The sequence below is a fragment of the Aquarana catesbeiana genome, linkage group LG04 (assembly GCF_042186555.1).
Source record: "Aquarana catesbeiana isolate 2022-GZ linkage group LG04, ASM4218655v1, whole genome shotgun sequence".
Taxonomy (NCBI): domain Eukaryota; kingdom Metazoa; phylum Chordata; class Amphibia; order Anura; family Ranidae; genus Aquarana; species Aquarana catesbeiana.
In genome coordinates, this window is record NC_133327.1 from 325471027 (window position 1) to 325487687 (window position 16661).

The window sequence follows — 16661 nt, forward strand, 5'->3', positions numbered from 1 at the left end:
ACGCCTGAATAGGGGGTGTCTACAGCGGCCATGGATAGATTCATGCAATGCATGAATCCATCCATTTTACATAGATGGGGTGGCGACCATGCGCCCTTAATGGACGCACCGCCACTGCTATAACAGTGATACAACAGTGCAGTTGTGTGTAGTATACAAGGTAACAGCACAGGTAGTGCTCAGTCTATGCCGAGTGATCAAAGTTTGGGAAATACTATTCTGTCACAACTGGCACAAATTCTTGTCTCTATGTAATGTTGTATAAGTAGTTCTTAACTGTAAAAAGTAGCAAAGCATAACAGCAAGCGGTCAGAGCTTTAAAACCTGTCTTGATTTGGCCGACATCTTTCATAATCATGGGATTACCCATAATCTGCATTAAAACCATTTTAATTGGCATTTAAAAAAAAAACCAAACATACTAACCAGATGCAAGTCAGAAATAGTTTAGCCGTTTTGTTCATTTTCACAACTCTGCATTTTTTTTTGCAATCTCTGTAGTTATTTCTAGATTCTTGTTCTCCAGAGAAAAAAAGAAAGCCTCAGACAAAGGCTTTTCAGCAGATTTCTCTAGATTACTGGCATATAGCATACAATTGGATGTGGATATTATCCCTGAATGCAATTTAGATTTGTAAAGTGTTGCGTGTTAAAAACGCTTATGGTAAATTTACTTTAGTAAAAACAAAAGTACCCACAAACACACTAAATATACCTCTTAAGTTTCATTCACAATTGCACTCCTGCATTTAGAAAAGCTATCTGGGAAGTATAAACTTTTTTGCCTCCCAGATTTTTCTGCAATTACAGTGCCTTGCAAAAGTATTCCACCCCCCCCCCCTTGGCTTTTTACCAATTTTGTTACATTACAACATTACAGCCTTTAGTTCAATGTTTTTTTAATCTGAATTATATGTGATGGATCAGAACACAATAGTCTACGTTGGTGAAGTAAAATTAGAAAAATACATACATAAAACAATTTTTCTGAAATAAAAAACTGATAATTGGCATGTGCGTATGTATTCACCCCCTTTGCATGAAGCCCATAAACAGCTCTGGTGCAACCAATTACCTTCAGAAGTCACATAATTGGTGAAATGATGTCCACCTTTGTGCAATCTAAGTGTCACATGATCTAACCAAACACTGCCATAAAGACCAAGGAACTCTCCAAACAAGTAAGGGACAATGTTGTTGAGAAGTACAAGTCAGGGTTAGGTTATAAAAAAAAATCCAAATCTTTGATGACCCCTTGGAGCACTTCAAATCTATCATAACCAAATGAAAAGAACATGGCACAACAGCAAACTGCCAAGAGACAGCCGCACACCAAAACTCACGGACTGGGCAAGGAGGGCATTAATCAGAGAGGCAGCACAGAGACCTAAGGTAACCCTGGAGGAGCTGCAGAGTTTCACAGCAGAGACTGGAGTATCTGTACATAGGACGACAATAAGCTGTACGCTCCATAGAGTTGGGCTTTATGGCAGAGTGGCCATAAGAAAGCCATCACTTTCAGCAAAAAACAAAATTACATGTTTTGAGTTTGCAAAAAGGCATGTGGGAGACTCCCAAAATGTATGGAAGGAAGGTGCTCTGGTCTGATGAGACTAAAATTGAAGTTTTTAGCCAAAGAAAAAGCTATGTCTGGCGTAAACCCAACACATCACCCAAAGAACACCATCTCCACAGTGAAACATGGTGGTGGCAGCATTATGCTATGGGGATGTTTTTCAGCAGTCGAGACTGAGAAACTGGTCAGAGTGGAGAGAGATGGATGGTGCTAAATACAGGGATATTCTTGAGCAAAACCTGTACCACTCTGTGTGTGATTTGAGGCTAGGACGGAGGTTCACCTTCCAGCAGGATAATGACCCCAAACACACTGCTAAAGCAACACTTGAGTGGTTTAAGGGGAAACACGTAAATGTGTTGGAATGGCCTAGTCAAAGCCCAGACCTCAATTCAATAGAAAATCTGTGGTCAGACTTAAAGATTGCTGTTCACAAGCACAAACAATCCAACTTGAAGGAGCTGGATCGGTTTTGCAAGGAGGAATGGGCAAAAATCCCAGTGGTAAGATGTGGCAAGCTCATAGAGACTTATCCAAAGCGACTTGAAGCTGTGATAGCCGCAAAAGGTGGCTCTACAAAGTATTGACTTTAGGGGGGTGAATAGTTATGCACATTGACTTTTTCTGTTATTTGGTCCTATTTGTTGTTTGCTTCACAATAAAAAATAAAACATCTTCAAAGTTGTGGGCATGTTCTGTAAAATAAATGATGCAAATCCTCAAATAATCCATGTTAATTCCAGGTTGTGAGGCAACAAAACACGATAAATGTCAAGGGGGTGAATACTTTTGCAAGGCACTATAGATATTTCTGATTTAAAAGCAGGCTTAAGCCTAGTACACATTAAAAGAAAATCCGACGAAAAATTTTTATTTTTTTTTTCCCCAAAATGTTCATACCAGGTTGAAAAGGAGAAAGCCATCATGGTCAGACATGCAGTTACTAAGTAATGCAGAACATTAACCACTAAGCCACCGCCCACCGTCATATGACGGCGGGACGAGGCTTCTGTTGTTCTGGGCGGACGTCATATGACGTCCTCGCCCTCCCGAGCCACTAGGGGGCGCGCGGGCGGCGCGCGCGCGTGCCCGCTGCATCACTCGGGACCCGGTGCGCGTGCCCGGCGGCCACGATGTCCGCCGGGCACCCGCAATTGCCGGGTAACAGAGCAGGAGAGTGGATCTGTGCATGTAAACATGGATCCACATCCTGTCAGACAGGAGAGGAGACCGATGGCGTGTCCCTTGTACATAGGGACACCGATCGGTCACCTCCCCCAGTCAGTCCCCTCCCCCCACAGTTAGGATCACCTCCTTAGGTCATACATTAACCCCTCGAGCGCCCCCTAGTGTTAACCCCTTCCCTGCCAGTCACATTTACACAGTAATCAATGCAATTTTATAGCATTGATCGCTGTATAAATGTGAATGGTCCCAAAAATGTGTCAAAGTGTCCGATGTGTCCGCCGCAATATCGCAGTCACAATAAAAATCGCAGATCGCCGCCATTACTAGTAAAAAATAAATAAAAATGCTATAAATGTATCCCCTATTTTGTAGACGCTATAACTTTTGCGCAAACCGATCAATATACGCTTATCGCAATTTTTTTTTACCAAAAATATGTAGAAGATTATATAATGGCCTAAACTGAGGAAAAAATGTGTTAAAAAAAAAATTGGATATTTATTATAGCAAAAAGTAAAAAATATTGTGTTTTTTCAAAATTGTCCCTCTTCTTTTGTTTATAGCGCAAAAAGTAAAAACCGCAGAGGTGATCAAATACCACCAAAAGAAAGCTCTATTTGTGGGGAAAAAATGATAAAAATTTAATTAGGGTGCAGTGTAACATGACCGCGCAATTGTCATTCAAAATGCGACAGCGCTGAAAACTGAAAAATGGCTTGGGCAGGAAGGGGGTGAAAGTGCCCTGTATTGAGGTGGTTAAAGTACAACTAAAGGCAAAACTTGTTTTTTAGTTTTGGATAGATGGGAGATGGATTAGAACACCTGTCACTTTTTATTGCCGTCTGTGTCCCTGGTAAGAGATGCACACCCTCTATGTGTCCTGTTTACCATTATCATTGAAAGTAAATGAAAATCCCAAATTTTGGGTTATCCCTAGAAAAGTAATAGATGGGAAATTTCTAAATGGGAAATGGGGGCACTGGTTCTGGTGACCTGGGGGTCCCCAAGAGATTCCCTTAATTTGCAGGGATTTCCTCTCTTGGGACAGGAAGTAAAGGTAAATCTCCCCAATGGGACAAAGCTGGCAAAAAAAAAAAAAAAACCCTAAAGCCTCGTACACACGATCAGATTTTCAGCTGACAAAACCTCTGACTTTTGTCCGAAGGCGTGTGCCTGGATTTTGTCTTGCATACAAATGGCAAGGAATTCTCGGCCAACAAACGCGAACGTAGTGACGTACTACGTGGTTTTTAAGCTCTTTAGCGCCACCCTTTGGGCTCCTTCTGATAATTTCACGTTAGTAGAAGTTTGGGGAGTTTTGATTTGCGATTTTCATCTAGTTTCTGAACAGCCGTTCATCAACCAATCATGTTGCGGAATCGGAGAAAATAAAGTGTCATTTATTATTGGCCTTTGAGTTATTGCTTTGACCCAAGTCCAGAGGAAGTGGAAGAGGAGTTCTTGGGCCAAAAATTAGTTGCTTTATTAAATCGTGACCAATTATGTAATATGCCTTTGCTGCGGGAGCTCCAGGAGAATAATCCAGATGATTTTCAGAATTCTCTACGGATGACAGACCCCTGCTTTCACCAACTCTTGGCATTGTTGACCACCTATATTAAGAAGCAGGACACATGCATGAGGCTTTTATTTTATTTTTTGGTTGAATGATGATGATTTGATTTGTTATATTTTCTATATTTTTTGGATGCATAGAATGCACTTTTTGGTTAAAGTGGATGTAAACCCAATGTCATCCTTTCTAAACTACTGCCATAGGGATTATCTATAAGGATATACACGCCTCCTGCATGTATCTTTACCTGTCAAATGTCTCCCCTCTGTCTGTTATGAGACCGGAAAAACTGCAGATTCTGTGGGTGGGTCTATTGTCTGGAGCTCAGTGGGTGGAGTTGTGATGTCAGTAGACTCCCTGCCCACCTCTACACTCCCCTTGTCAATATGCTTTTTCTCCTGTGTATTTCTTACACTGAACTTCTGCTATGGATCTCTAACATCCAGTGAAAAGACAGGAAAGTAACCATATGACTTCAGCATGCCAAATCATGCGGAGGTGTGCAACAGCCAATCCTTGCAGAGCTGCTGAAGAAAGGAGTGGGTGGGAATTAAAAAAAATGCATGTCTTAGGCTAGTGCACGAGATATGTAAATCACCTGTCACTCACAGCAAGGTGGAGGATTTGACAAATGGAGCATATAAACGTTCGGATTTTCCGCCAACAGCCTGTCATCACACATTTCCCATCGGAAAATCTGATCGTGTGTATGTGGCTTTACAGGTGTTATAACCCTCCCTTACACCATCCAAAATAAAAAAAAAAAAAAAAAAAAAAACGTTTTGCAGTTTTGCCTATAATTCTACTTTAAGTTTATTGTTGCGAATGTTGCCTGAGCAAAGTTCCTTCTTTCCATCAAAAGATGGAGCTGGTGGGCATACTGTGCTCCTGATTCACTAGTACAGAACATTGAATGCTGGGACATGCAGTCTGGGCTAAAAACCGTGCTAATACAATTGCTGAGAGAGATACTACAAGACCGTACCTAGAGGCAGGAGGAATCTAAAAGGGTCAATATAAATTGGAAAGCCCAGGAAAGAGAAAGTTTTTTGGGGGATTGTCACCAGCCAGGGCAGCAGAGATGAGCTACTCTTGCAGAGAGAGACACACAGCAAGAGGGACGCCCAAGTGGAATTTCACCGCTGAGCTGCTGGTGAGCCTGCTTTACCCAAAAAGCTGCCATGAGCGCTGCAGATCGCCATCTTCCGCAGGGGGACTCAAGCACACTGCCCTGAACAGCACTCCAGTACTATCGCCACATGGGTCTGCCCCAGGGAAGCCTGTGTCTGGTCCTGAGAGCCTGTCTAGTCGACCCTCCATCCAAGGAATACAGGAGCAAATCAACATGCAACATCCTCCAACAAAGGAGGCCCCTCCATCACTACAGTCTGCTGCCACAGATCGGGAGGCTGGTGAGTCCCGTTGCCAATCATGAACATATCCTTTGGAGAGCCAAAAATCTACATACATCTCCTAGGCTCTATGCAATTGATTTAAAGTCCAGTCTGTCCCAGTCAAGTCTTTTCTACTTGTTATCTGAGCTTGGCCCATTCCTGCACACTAAAGGAACCCCTTTGCTTACTTTAGCCATCTCACTGCGTGCAGGAATACCCGTCATCAATAAGCGTACCAATGTCTCCGAAAGCCCCAGCAGCCATCAGAAGACTGATTCTAAAAACTCTACACTCGTTTCTTAGCACAACCACTTTATCTCTGCAGAATGCATTATCTGCCAAAGGCCTAGCTCCCTCATTCCAGGTAACCTAGCCCTTAAACTCTGATTTCAAACTTCTGTTTGCCTGTTGCTGCAAATTTGGCGAGGGAAGCTACAGTTTATGCTGACTGGGTTAAGATCTGGTTTAGCTTCTGCCAAAAATCTGGCACAATCCATGGTATCCAAATAGGTATAACCTAAGATGTCAGAGGGGCCAAGGTTTTCATCCAAGTCAAAGAAGGACCAGATGACTCAACACTACTAGCAGCTCCTGCAGAGGTAACACTACACCATTAATAGTACGGATATTCTCGAAAGGTACATGGAAACTTCCCACATAGGTAGCTAGGTTCCAGCATAGAATCGGAAGTAATGTAATGTGCAAGTGACACTTCTAATCATAGTAATATTACTGAATAATAACTACTATTGAGTAAAATAATACTAATTATTATAGAATATTTGTAGTTCAAAAGCTAATCTGTACACTAATAATACAGATAATTATTTCAGGTTTACAAAACTTATTTTCATTGCCATCTTATTCAGGGTCATGAATAAATAACTACATGCAATCCACACTACTAACAAGATACTCAATCTTATCCACAGTGCTTCTACAAAAATGATATTATGCCATAAAAAAAAATAGGCTTTTTTCGTCATACTTACCTGTAAAATCATTTTCTTTGAGTACATCATGGGACACAGTTAGGCAGGCCATACATGGGTCGAATTTCAAAAGAATTTCCTTTTGAAAATCATATCTAAGAATTTTCGTTCGAATTTTGCACCATTAGTGGGCTGCAGTAACACTCGATTTTTGTGCGGCCATCGAATTTAAGTAATCAGGCATGTTAGAAAATTTTTGAAAAACAAACGATTTTCTAATCAATGATGGGAGAATTGTGCGAGAAATGTAAATTGAAAAAAAATAAATGTGCAAGAAAAGAAAGTTCCCAGAAAGAAAAGATTCCCAGCCACGAAAATTATTTTTTGTAGCAAAAAGGAGGTGAACTTGAAGGCTTGGTTGGTCGAATTTCTAAAATCAATGGTGGCATCATTGGATCACAAAACACACAAAATGTCTTTCGAAATTCAACCATGAATGGCCAGCCTTAGGCTAATATTCATTACCTGCTGGGTTATACTTCATCTCCAGGTGAATGGACACTGATAGACCAAAGGTAGACAGGAAGTGATCCCCAATATAACCCCACCCATATACAGGAAGCACTTCAGTTTTGTAGCAAGCACTGAATCCTCAAAAAGAGGGGAGGGTCCATGATGTACTCAAAGAAAAGGATTTTACAGGCAATTATGATGAAAAAAAATCCTATTTTCTTTTTCATACATCATGGGACACAGAGTTAGGCTAATATTCATTACCTGCTTGGATGTCCCAGAGCAGGGGGAGGGAGACACCCTGCCAAACAATAGCCATCAGAACTTATATGGCAGCCCGCAGTAGACTGCGGCCGAAAGCCGAATCCTTGGCTGCTCGAACATCCACTTGATAAAATTTTGTGAACGTATGCACTGAAGACCAGGTAGCAGCCTTACAAAGCTGAGCCACAGATACCTGATGGTGAAAAGCCCAGGAGGTTCCTACACCCCTGGTAGAATGAGCTCTCACCCTAAAGGGAGGAGCTTTATGTTTCAGACCGTAGGCCTGAATGATCTATTGACGGACCCAATTGGCAATGGAAGCCTTGGAAACTGCCTGCCCCTTCTTGGGTCCTTTTGGAAAAACAAAAAAAGTTGTCTGATCCCCGGAACTCCGCAGATCTAGACAAATAAACCTTGGACTGCCCAGACAACATCCAAGGAGTGCAGTCGTCTCTCTTCCGCCGAACGAGGCTGAGAGAAAAAGGACAAGATAATGTCCTGATTTAAATGAAAGGCCGACACCACCTTTGGCAAAAAGCATAGAACAGGTTGCAACACGACCATGTCCTGGTGAAGGAACAAGTATGGTTCCCTGCATTAAAAGCACCACCAACTCCAACATCCTTCTAGCCAAGGCGATAGCCATCAGGAAGGCTAGCTTGCGTGACAGCAAGTCTAATGGAATTTACTTGATAGGTTCAAATGGTTGTTTCTGTAACACAGACAGCATCAAGTTCAAGTCCCAAGGACACATAGGTGACCTAATGGGGGGGAAGTAAGCGAGTTGCCCCCTGCATAAAGGTTCAGACCAGCAAATGGGAGGCTAAAGACCTTTGGAAGAATACCAATAGGGCTGAAACTTGACCTCCGATTGTACTCAAAGCCAATTTGATTTCCACAGCTGACTGTAGAAAAGAGAATTCTCCCAATCATATCTTTCCAAGGATGCCATTTTTTAGCTTCACACCAAGCAATATATGTCTTCCAGACCTTATGATAGATCATCCTAGTGACAGCTTTTCTAGCATTCACTAGGGTAAACACCACTGGTCCCCAGTTGCCACGGTCCTTTAAGACCCTGGCTTCAATAGCCATGCTGTCAAATGTAGAGACTGTAAATTGGGGTGGAATATAGGACCTTGAGACAGTAAATTGGGCGCCATGGAAGCGTCCATGGCCCGTCTATTGTCAGTCTCACAATCTCCGGGAACCAGGGCCTTCTGGACCAGGCTGCTGCCACCAGAATGACTGGAACTCACTCTCTCCAAATCCTGCGCAACAAACGTGGAAGGAGAGGGATCAGAGGGAAAGCGTAAACCAGGGAGTACTGGCTTCATGGAACTACCAGAGCATCTGCTCCGATTGCCAGAGGATCTCTTGCTCGGGAAACAAACTGCTGTAACTTGTTGAACCTGGATGCCAGTAGGTCGACCTCTGGCCATCCCAAACGTTGGCAAATTTCCTGGAACACCCCTGGGTGTAGGGACCATTCCCCCAGGCAGATCTGCTGGTGGCTGAGATAATCTGCCTTCCAGTTCTCTACTCCTGATAGCTTGGGCAGAGGGACATGTGCTGATTCTAGTATGTGGTTCACCTCCTTCATAGCTGAACGTCTCCTGGTACTGCCTGGGTGGTTTATATAGGCCACTGCAGTGGTATTGTCGGATGAACCCTGATAGGGCAGTCCTGAAGCTCCACCGTCCTGTAATTCCAGGACGTTGATGGGCAGTATCTGTTCTGTCCTTGCCCATTTCCCTTGAGCTGTGAGCCGCTCTAGGGTCACTCCCCAGCCAGAGAGACTGGCATCTGTAGTCAGTACTCTACAAGTTACCGGGTGGAAGCATCTTCTCAGGTTCTTATCCTGGAACCACCAGTTTAGGCTTAAGTGTGCTGGAGGAGATAAGAACATTGGATAATCCAGGGCTTGTCCTCTCCTGTTCCAAGCCAACAAGATGTCTTGTTGTAGAGGCCTGAAATGGAACTGGGCATAGGGCACCGCCTCGAAGGAGGATACCATCCCTAGAAGACTCATACAGAGCCGAATGGAGGGTTGTCTGGTGCCCCTTATCTGACACGCCTAATCCTTAAGGGCACAGATCCTTGCAGGTGGCAAGAATACTCTTGCTTGGACCATATCTAGGATCAGACCTAAATACTTTAGACTTTGAGCTGGTCTCAAGGTTGACTTTTTGGTATTTATGATCCAGCCTAAGCTTTCCAAATACCGCACAGTGCAGGTTATGCTCTGTTTTAGAGCCTGTAGTGAGTGATCCAGAACCAGTACTGGTGCTTGGACCTTTGTGAACACCTGGGGAGCTGTAGCAAGCCCAAAAAGTAGAGCCACAAAGTGAAAATGACTTTCCTCCACTGAAAATTGCAGGAACCTCTGATGAGGCTCAAAAAAAGGTATGTGTAAATACGCGTCCTTTATATCGATGGAGGCTAGAAAGTCTCCCATCTGGAGTGAGGCTACTACTGAGCAGACCGACTCCATCCGAAAGGACTGAATTAGTAGATACTGGTTCAGGGATCTTAGGTCCAAAATGAGCCTTGTATCCCCGTTTGGTTTTTGAACCGTAAATAGGTTCGATTAAAACCCTGCGCCCCTTTTTGGGTACAGGAACCTCTAAATCACTCCTTGATGGACTAGATGATGTAGTGCCTGAAGCATGAAGTCTCTTTTTGGAGGATCCGAGGAAACTCTGGACCGTAAAAAACCTCCGAGGGGGAACCCCCCGCAACTCCAGCTTGTAACCGCAGGATATAGTTGAGCTGACCCACTCGTCCTGAACTATTGTTCTCCAAATGTCCGCAAAGTGCAGCAGCCTTCCCCCCCACCCGATGGAGTGGGGGCGTGCCCTCATAGGGAGGGCTTGGTGCTGGGTTTAGAAGAATTTTGGACCCAGGGCTTTTTCTGGCCCTGGCCTTGCCCCTGGCCCTAGCGCCCTGTTGGCAGCGGAACTGCCTTAGCGCTGAGACATTTGAGGAAGCAGTCCCTGAGGTTTTAAACGAGGGAAGCCTGGTGCTTTTATTCACAGGAAGTAGAGAACTCTTCCCTCCGGAAATCTTTTGGATATATTTGTCCAAGTGATCACCAAACGTTCCCCATGAAAGGGGAAACCTGCCAATAACTTTTTACAAGGAAGCTCGGTTGACCAGTTCTGAAGCCACAAAAGTCTGGGCATATGTACAGACAAGAGAGCCAAAATCAGAAACCTGCTGTATTGAATTCTTTAAGGCAGTGGTCATCAACCCTGTCCTCGGGGCCCACTAACAGGCCAGGTTTTATGTATTACCTTGGGGAGATGCAGACTAGAATACTGCAATCACTGAGCAGTAAATGATATCACCTGTGATGTATTTCAGTTATCTTGCAAACCTGGCCTGTTAGTGGGCTCTGCAGGACAGGGCTGATGACCGCTGACATCAACAGCAAAACACAGCGCTCAAGGAATATCTGCCTTATTTTCAGGCAGATCATCCTCCTGGTTAGACCTGTCAGGCCGTCTGATCCGATCCTTTATGGACTGGCAGATAACAATTGCTGCAACAGCTGGCTGAATAGCTGAACTGGCCAAAGAAAAGGAAGTCTTTAATAATGACTCCAATTTCTTGTCAACAGGGTCTTTCAAGTCCTGTGCGTTATCTACCGGACAAGTCAAGTTCTTGTTTAAGGAAGAGACTGCTGCATCTACGGCTGGCATGCTCCACTTAAACTTTCATCCATGGGATATAAAAAGGTAAAACCTCTTAGGAGGAACAAAAATCCTGTCAGGATTTTCCCACTCAGCATACACCACCTGTTCCAACAGAGGGTGTAAGTGGAAAGCCTGTGTGGCCTGAAGAGGCCTCAGGGATCCCAAAGAGGACCAGGGAGGCTCAGTAACCTCTGCAAGAGGCAACTTAAAGGCAGAATGAATCATTTTGGTAAGAGCCAGGATCAAAAGCCTCTGTGATTGAGAGGCAGACACCAACTGGATATCTTCTTGTCCAGATTGCTCGGAAGCAGACTCATCCGCCATGGCCACCCACAGAATCCTGAGCTTTAAGCTCTTCCCCATCCTCAACCCATTCCTGCTCCAAACTAGGAGGCTCCAGGGAGGGGGATCTTTCACGCTTTTTGCCACCCTGCGGGATGGAGGCAATCATGCCAGCAATCCTGTGCTCTAATCTGGCTAGGGCTGAGGACAGTTCACCCTGAGTGATAAAGGGTGAAGCAGCAGCATTGACTGTAGGCACAATCCCAGATGGGCGCAGCGGCTCAGATTGCCTGGAAGCCTCTGGTCCTTCAGGGGATACAACACTAGGGATATGACTAGGTTCATCAGGAACTACTGATGACACAGGTGTGCCCTTCCCTGTAGTGTGTTAGTCCCGCTCCTCTTTAAGACATTTACTAGCCACAAAAACAGAGCAGGGTGTAGTATTAAACACACCTCAGAAGGGAGACCCTTTAATAGGGCTCACCTAGTCCCTATGCAACAATACTGCTAAGCATCTTTAGCCCACCAAGCAACACCTGGTGACTCACGTGACCCGGGTAAGGAGAAAATGAACTGCTGCAAATGCCTGGTTCAGAGCCTACTCTGTGTCCCACAGCTGCCTTCTTGAAGCACTGCATGCTTGGCATACACAGCTTAAATAAGCTGGCTGTGCGCCAAAACGTTCTGTGTGTGTGTTTGCATGTGCACAGTCCCGGCGAACAGGCGTGGCTGAATTCGGGTATGACGCGAATCTTTGTGCACCCAGCTAAAGGCTACGGCACCTGTGCCGCGAAGCTACGTGTGCCACGGCCGCCAAACTGCTGAGCCCAGCAGCGTTCTTGCAAATGCACGTTTGTGGCACTAGAGACCTGGAGCTCAGAGAACTCAAACAAACCGTGCCATCCACCTTGCAGACACTGGTAAATAAACTGAAGTGCTTCCTGTATGGGAGGGGTTATATAGGGGATCACTTACTGTCTGAAGACCTTTGGTCTACCAGTGTCCATTTACCTGGAGATGAAGTATAACCCAGCAGGTAATGAATACTAGCCTAACTCTGTGTCCCACGATGCATGAAAAAGAAAACTGCTGCCACTAATATGTGCCATCACATCACACACACAAAAAAAAAAAAAAGAAAATGTATAAGTAGAAATAGTGAAGCGCTCTGATTAATAAACAGAAAACCAAAAAGCATACATGTCACAGAAATGCATGCAATACTGTGCCTCCAACAAATCATTCAATAAATGAAATGCAAATAATAAAAGGTGTCCAAATAATCTTTAAATAAATCTGTGATCAGTCCATACAATGATACATCAAAAGCACTTTGTGCTCACTGGAATACAAATTGTCACTGTGCCCTAAAATATTTATTCCATTCAATAGGTGCTTCACCACCACTGTGCTCCGATTGATGTGCGCTCACCTTGACCCCACTATTCAAAAAACAGAAGGTCAGTGTAATTATATTTAATAGTGTATTTCATATTGGAGGCACCATCATATATGAAATGGGTAGGTTCAACTTACGTCAAACTCCAGCAAAGCATCAATCTGTCCTTGTAGTATAGGCATGCCCTTTAGTAGCTTTTCTGGTACCATGGTCCTCATCACCCCTTCAGCTCTGAAACCAGATGGAGCATAAATTAAATAGCCCTAGAACAAAATCTCACTGCAGTTTAGAAATTACACTAAAGGAAAAAAAAAAAAAAAACACAAACACCACAAATACAAAACACCCCCCTTAAGCAGTGCCATGATGCAATAAAATTCAAATATGAAGCATTCATTGGCAACTTTCTCTCTTTGACACATAACTAAAACCAGGTCTGAGTCATAAAAATGAATGAAACCCTGCAGTCTTTGCTTCCCTAGAAACACGTTCGATATTTAATTACTAAATGACATTGTGAAAAAAAAGAAGAAGTATTCGATTTGCAGCATCAGTAAATAAAGATACGACCCAGACAGACAGAAGTCATGACATGCATCTCAAAAAAGTAACATTCTGGTTTCTGGGTTTGAGGCAAAGTGTGCCTCAACCCAAAATGTGCATGCTGAGGCAGAGCTCAAAAGGCGCAAAACATTTTTACATAATTTCACACATTGTTTTTCTGCATTGTTCTAGGTAAGTATCTTGAACCTGGCATGTAATAGGGTTATGGTAGTTTACAGACCTACCTTACGCTGCACCCTTTGACAGCTGCTAAGAAGTGGGAACGCATTTTCTTTTTCATACATCATGGGACACAGTCAGGCTAATATTCATTACCTGCTGGGTTATACATCATCATTAGGTGAATGGACACTGGTAGACCAAATGTTTTCAGACAGGAAGTGATCCCCTATATAACCCCTCCTATACAGGAAGCACTTCAGTTTTTTTACCAGTGTCCGCAAGGTGGATGGCACGGTTTGTTTAGGCCCTCTGAGCTCCAGGTCTCTAGTCCCAGAAACAGTTCCAAAAATGAATCAAGGGATTGACCGATTGGATCCATTTGAGGCTTTTATGCTTAGATAAAATGGTACCCGAGCCTCGCAAAGACTCTGCAGAGTGGAAATCCTGGACACTACAGCACTAAGGCATTTCCTGCAGGGTGCTGTACAGGTCCAAGGGAGTGGACCCTAAACATGAAAGGGTACCCAGTCCTTGAAGGTCCTAGTGACAGGAACCCGCCATGAAGGGTGAAGATTGGGCCCTTAGTTTCTAAGTGGCCCTGCGCCTACATGGGTAAGTGAAACCCCTTTATTTTATTATAGTGGGGTATCCCAATGATTGTAACAATCAGTCAAGCTAGCTAAAGGCTGGACACCTGGCTAGCTAAGGGCAGCACAGTGGTGTAGTGGATAGCACTCTCGCCTAGCAGTAAGAAGGGTCACTGGTTTGAATCCCAACCACGACACTACCTGCCTGGAGTTTGCATGTTCTCCCTATGCCTGCGTGGGTTTCCTCCGGGTACTCCGGTCTCCTCCCACACTCCAAAGACATGCTGGCAGGTTAATTGGCTTCTGTTCAAAATTGGCCCTAATATATGAATGTGAGTTTGGGGACCTTGGATTGTGGGCTCCTTGAGGGTAGGGATAGTGAGTGTGCGATGTATGTGTGGAGCGATGCGTAAAATTGACAGCTCTATATGGGTACCTTAAATAAATAGGGATAATTGTAGACACGCACACTCACTCAGGTTGAACTGGATGGACTGGTGTCTTTATTCAACCTTACTATGTAATTATGTAACCTGTGTGTGGTGACCATATGGGGGAGTTCTGGGCTAGCTGTGGGTGTTTGCAAAGTGTACCTTTTTTTGCTTGTGTCTGGCTGTTTACCTGTATGATGGCGCAACACGGTGCGCCATTTCGCCTTGGTTCGCAAGAGCGCTGCTGGGCTTAGCAGTTTGTTGTTTGGCAGCCATGGCGCACGCGGCTTCGTCCGCACATGCACCGTAGTCTATCTGGGCGCATGAAGATTTGGGTTGTACGCAAATACAGTCACGCCCACTTGCGGGAACTGCGCACACATGCATAGAACGTTCTGGCGCACACCCAGCTTATTTAAGCTGCACAGGCCAAGCATGTGGTGCTTCGAGAGGGCAGCTGTGGGACACAGAGCAGGCTCTGAACAAACACTTGCAGTGGCTCATTTTTCCTTACCCAGGTCATGTGAGTCACCAGGTGTTGCTTGGCACGCTAAAGGTGCTTAGCAAGATTGTTGCATAGGTGCTTGGTGAGCCCTATTAAAAAGGTCTCCCTTCTGAGGTGTTTTAATTACACCCAAGTACTCGGTTTACAGGCATTGAATGTTTTCCGGATAAAAAGGAAAAAAGAAAAAAAGGAAAAAAGAAAAAAAAGGAAAAGAAAAAAAAAAAGGAAAAAAGAAAAAAAAAAGGAAAAAAGAAAAAAAGAAAGAAAACCTGTGCTGCCAAGCAAAAATTAGTGTGACTGCAGCTGCAACAAAAGCCACAAATATCAATGAGGTGAAAAATTTTAATAAAAAAAATTTGTGCGCTTGCATTAGATACTTAAATCTATATTCCTGTGTGATTGTCATAAATAGATGAATAAATGAATAAACACCATCAGAGTTAATTTTAGGTGTAAGTGAATAAAAAGTCACTATGCGACACAGCAAATAGCGATATGTAAATCAAATACTAATATTAACCATTCCATACAGATAAATATAGAAAACGTGTGTGCAGAAAACAAGGTTATTTCACCCAAGTGCAAAGTCTTAAGTGAAAGAGTTCAAAATTGCGCCATGAGTCGCAAAAAAAAAAAAAACGCATATCCAAAGTTCATAAGTTGCATTCCTTAGTGTGTATAAAGGAATAAGGGGACGTGAATGTTTTCCAAAAAGGAGTGGGACTAACACCACAGGGAAGGGCACACCTTTGTCATCAGATGAACCTAGTGTTGTATCCCCTGAAATACCAGAGGCTCCTGGGCAATCTGAGCCGCTGCGCCTATCTGGTATTGTGCCTACAGTCAACGCTGCTGCTTCAACCTTTATCACTAAGGACGGACTGTCCTCAGCCCTAGCCGTGTTAGAGTACAGGATTTCTGGCATGATTGCCTCCATCCTGCACAGTGGCAGGAAGCGTGACAGATCCCCCTCCCCCGGAGTCTCCTCGTCTGGAGCAGAAATGGGTTGAGGATGGGGAAGAGCTTAAAGCTCAGGATTCGGTGGAGTGCCCGGCAGATGAGTCTGCTTCTGAGCAATCTGGACAAGAAGATATCCACTCAATGTCTGCCTCTCAGTCGCAGAGGTTTTTGATCCTGACTCAGACCGAAATGGTTCACTCTGCCTTTAAGTTGCCTCTTGCAGAGGTGACTGAGCCCCCCTGGTCCTCTTTGGGATCTCCAAGACCTCCTAAAAGGTTTTCCCTTTTATATCCCATGGATGAAAATTTCGTTAAAAAAATGGAGCATGCCAGCCATAGATGCAGCAGTCTCTTCCTTAAACAAGAACTTAACTTGGGCGGCACAATAGTGCAGAGGATACCACTTTTGCCTAGTAGTAAGAAGGGTCGCTGGTTCAAATCCCAACCACGACACTACCTGCCTGGAGTTTGCATGTTCTCCCTGTGCCTGCATGGGTTTCCTCTGGGTACTCCGGTTTCCTCCCACACTCTAAACATGCTGGTAGGTCAATTGGATCCTGTCTAAATTGTCCCTAGTATGTATAAATGTGAGTTAGGGACCTTAGATTGTAAGCTCCTTGAGGGTAGG

General features: G+C 44.2%; 1 protein-coding gene across 1 annotated transcript in view; it reads right to left on the reverse strand.

The window, feature by feature from the left end:
* Nucleotides 1–16661, reverse strand: part of SNAP91 (synaptosome associated protein 91) — a 191706-nt gene that overhangs the window by 84959 nt on the left and 90086 nt on the right. The window contains exon 5 of the mRNA XM_073626882.1: nt 12963–13056. Within this exon, the coding sequence (XP_073482983.1) occupies nt 12963–13056 (94 nt within the window). The remainder of the gene's footprint in view (nt 1–12962; nt 13057–16661) is intronic.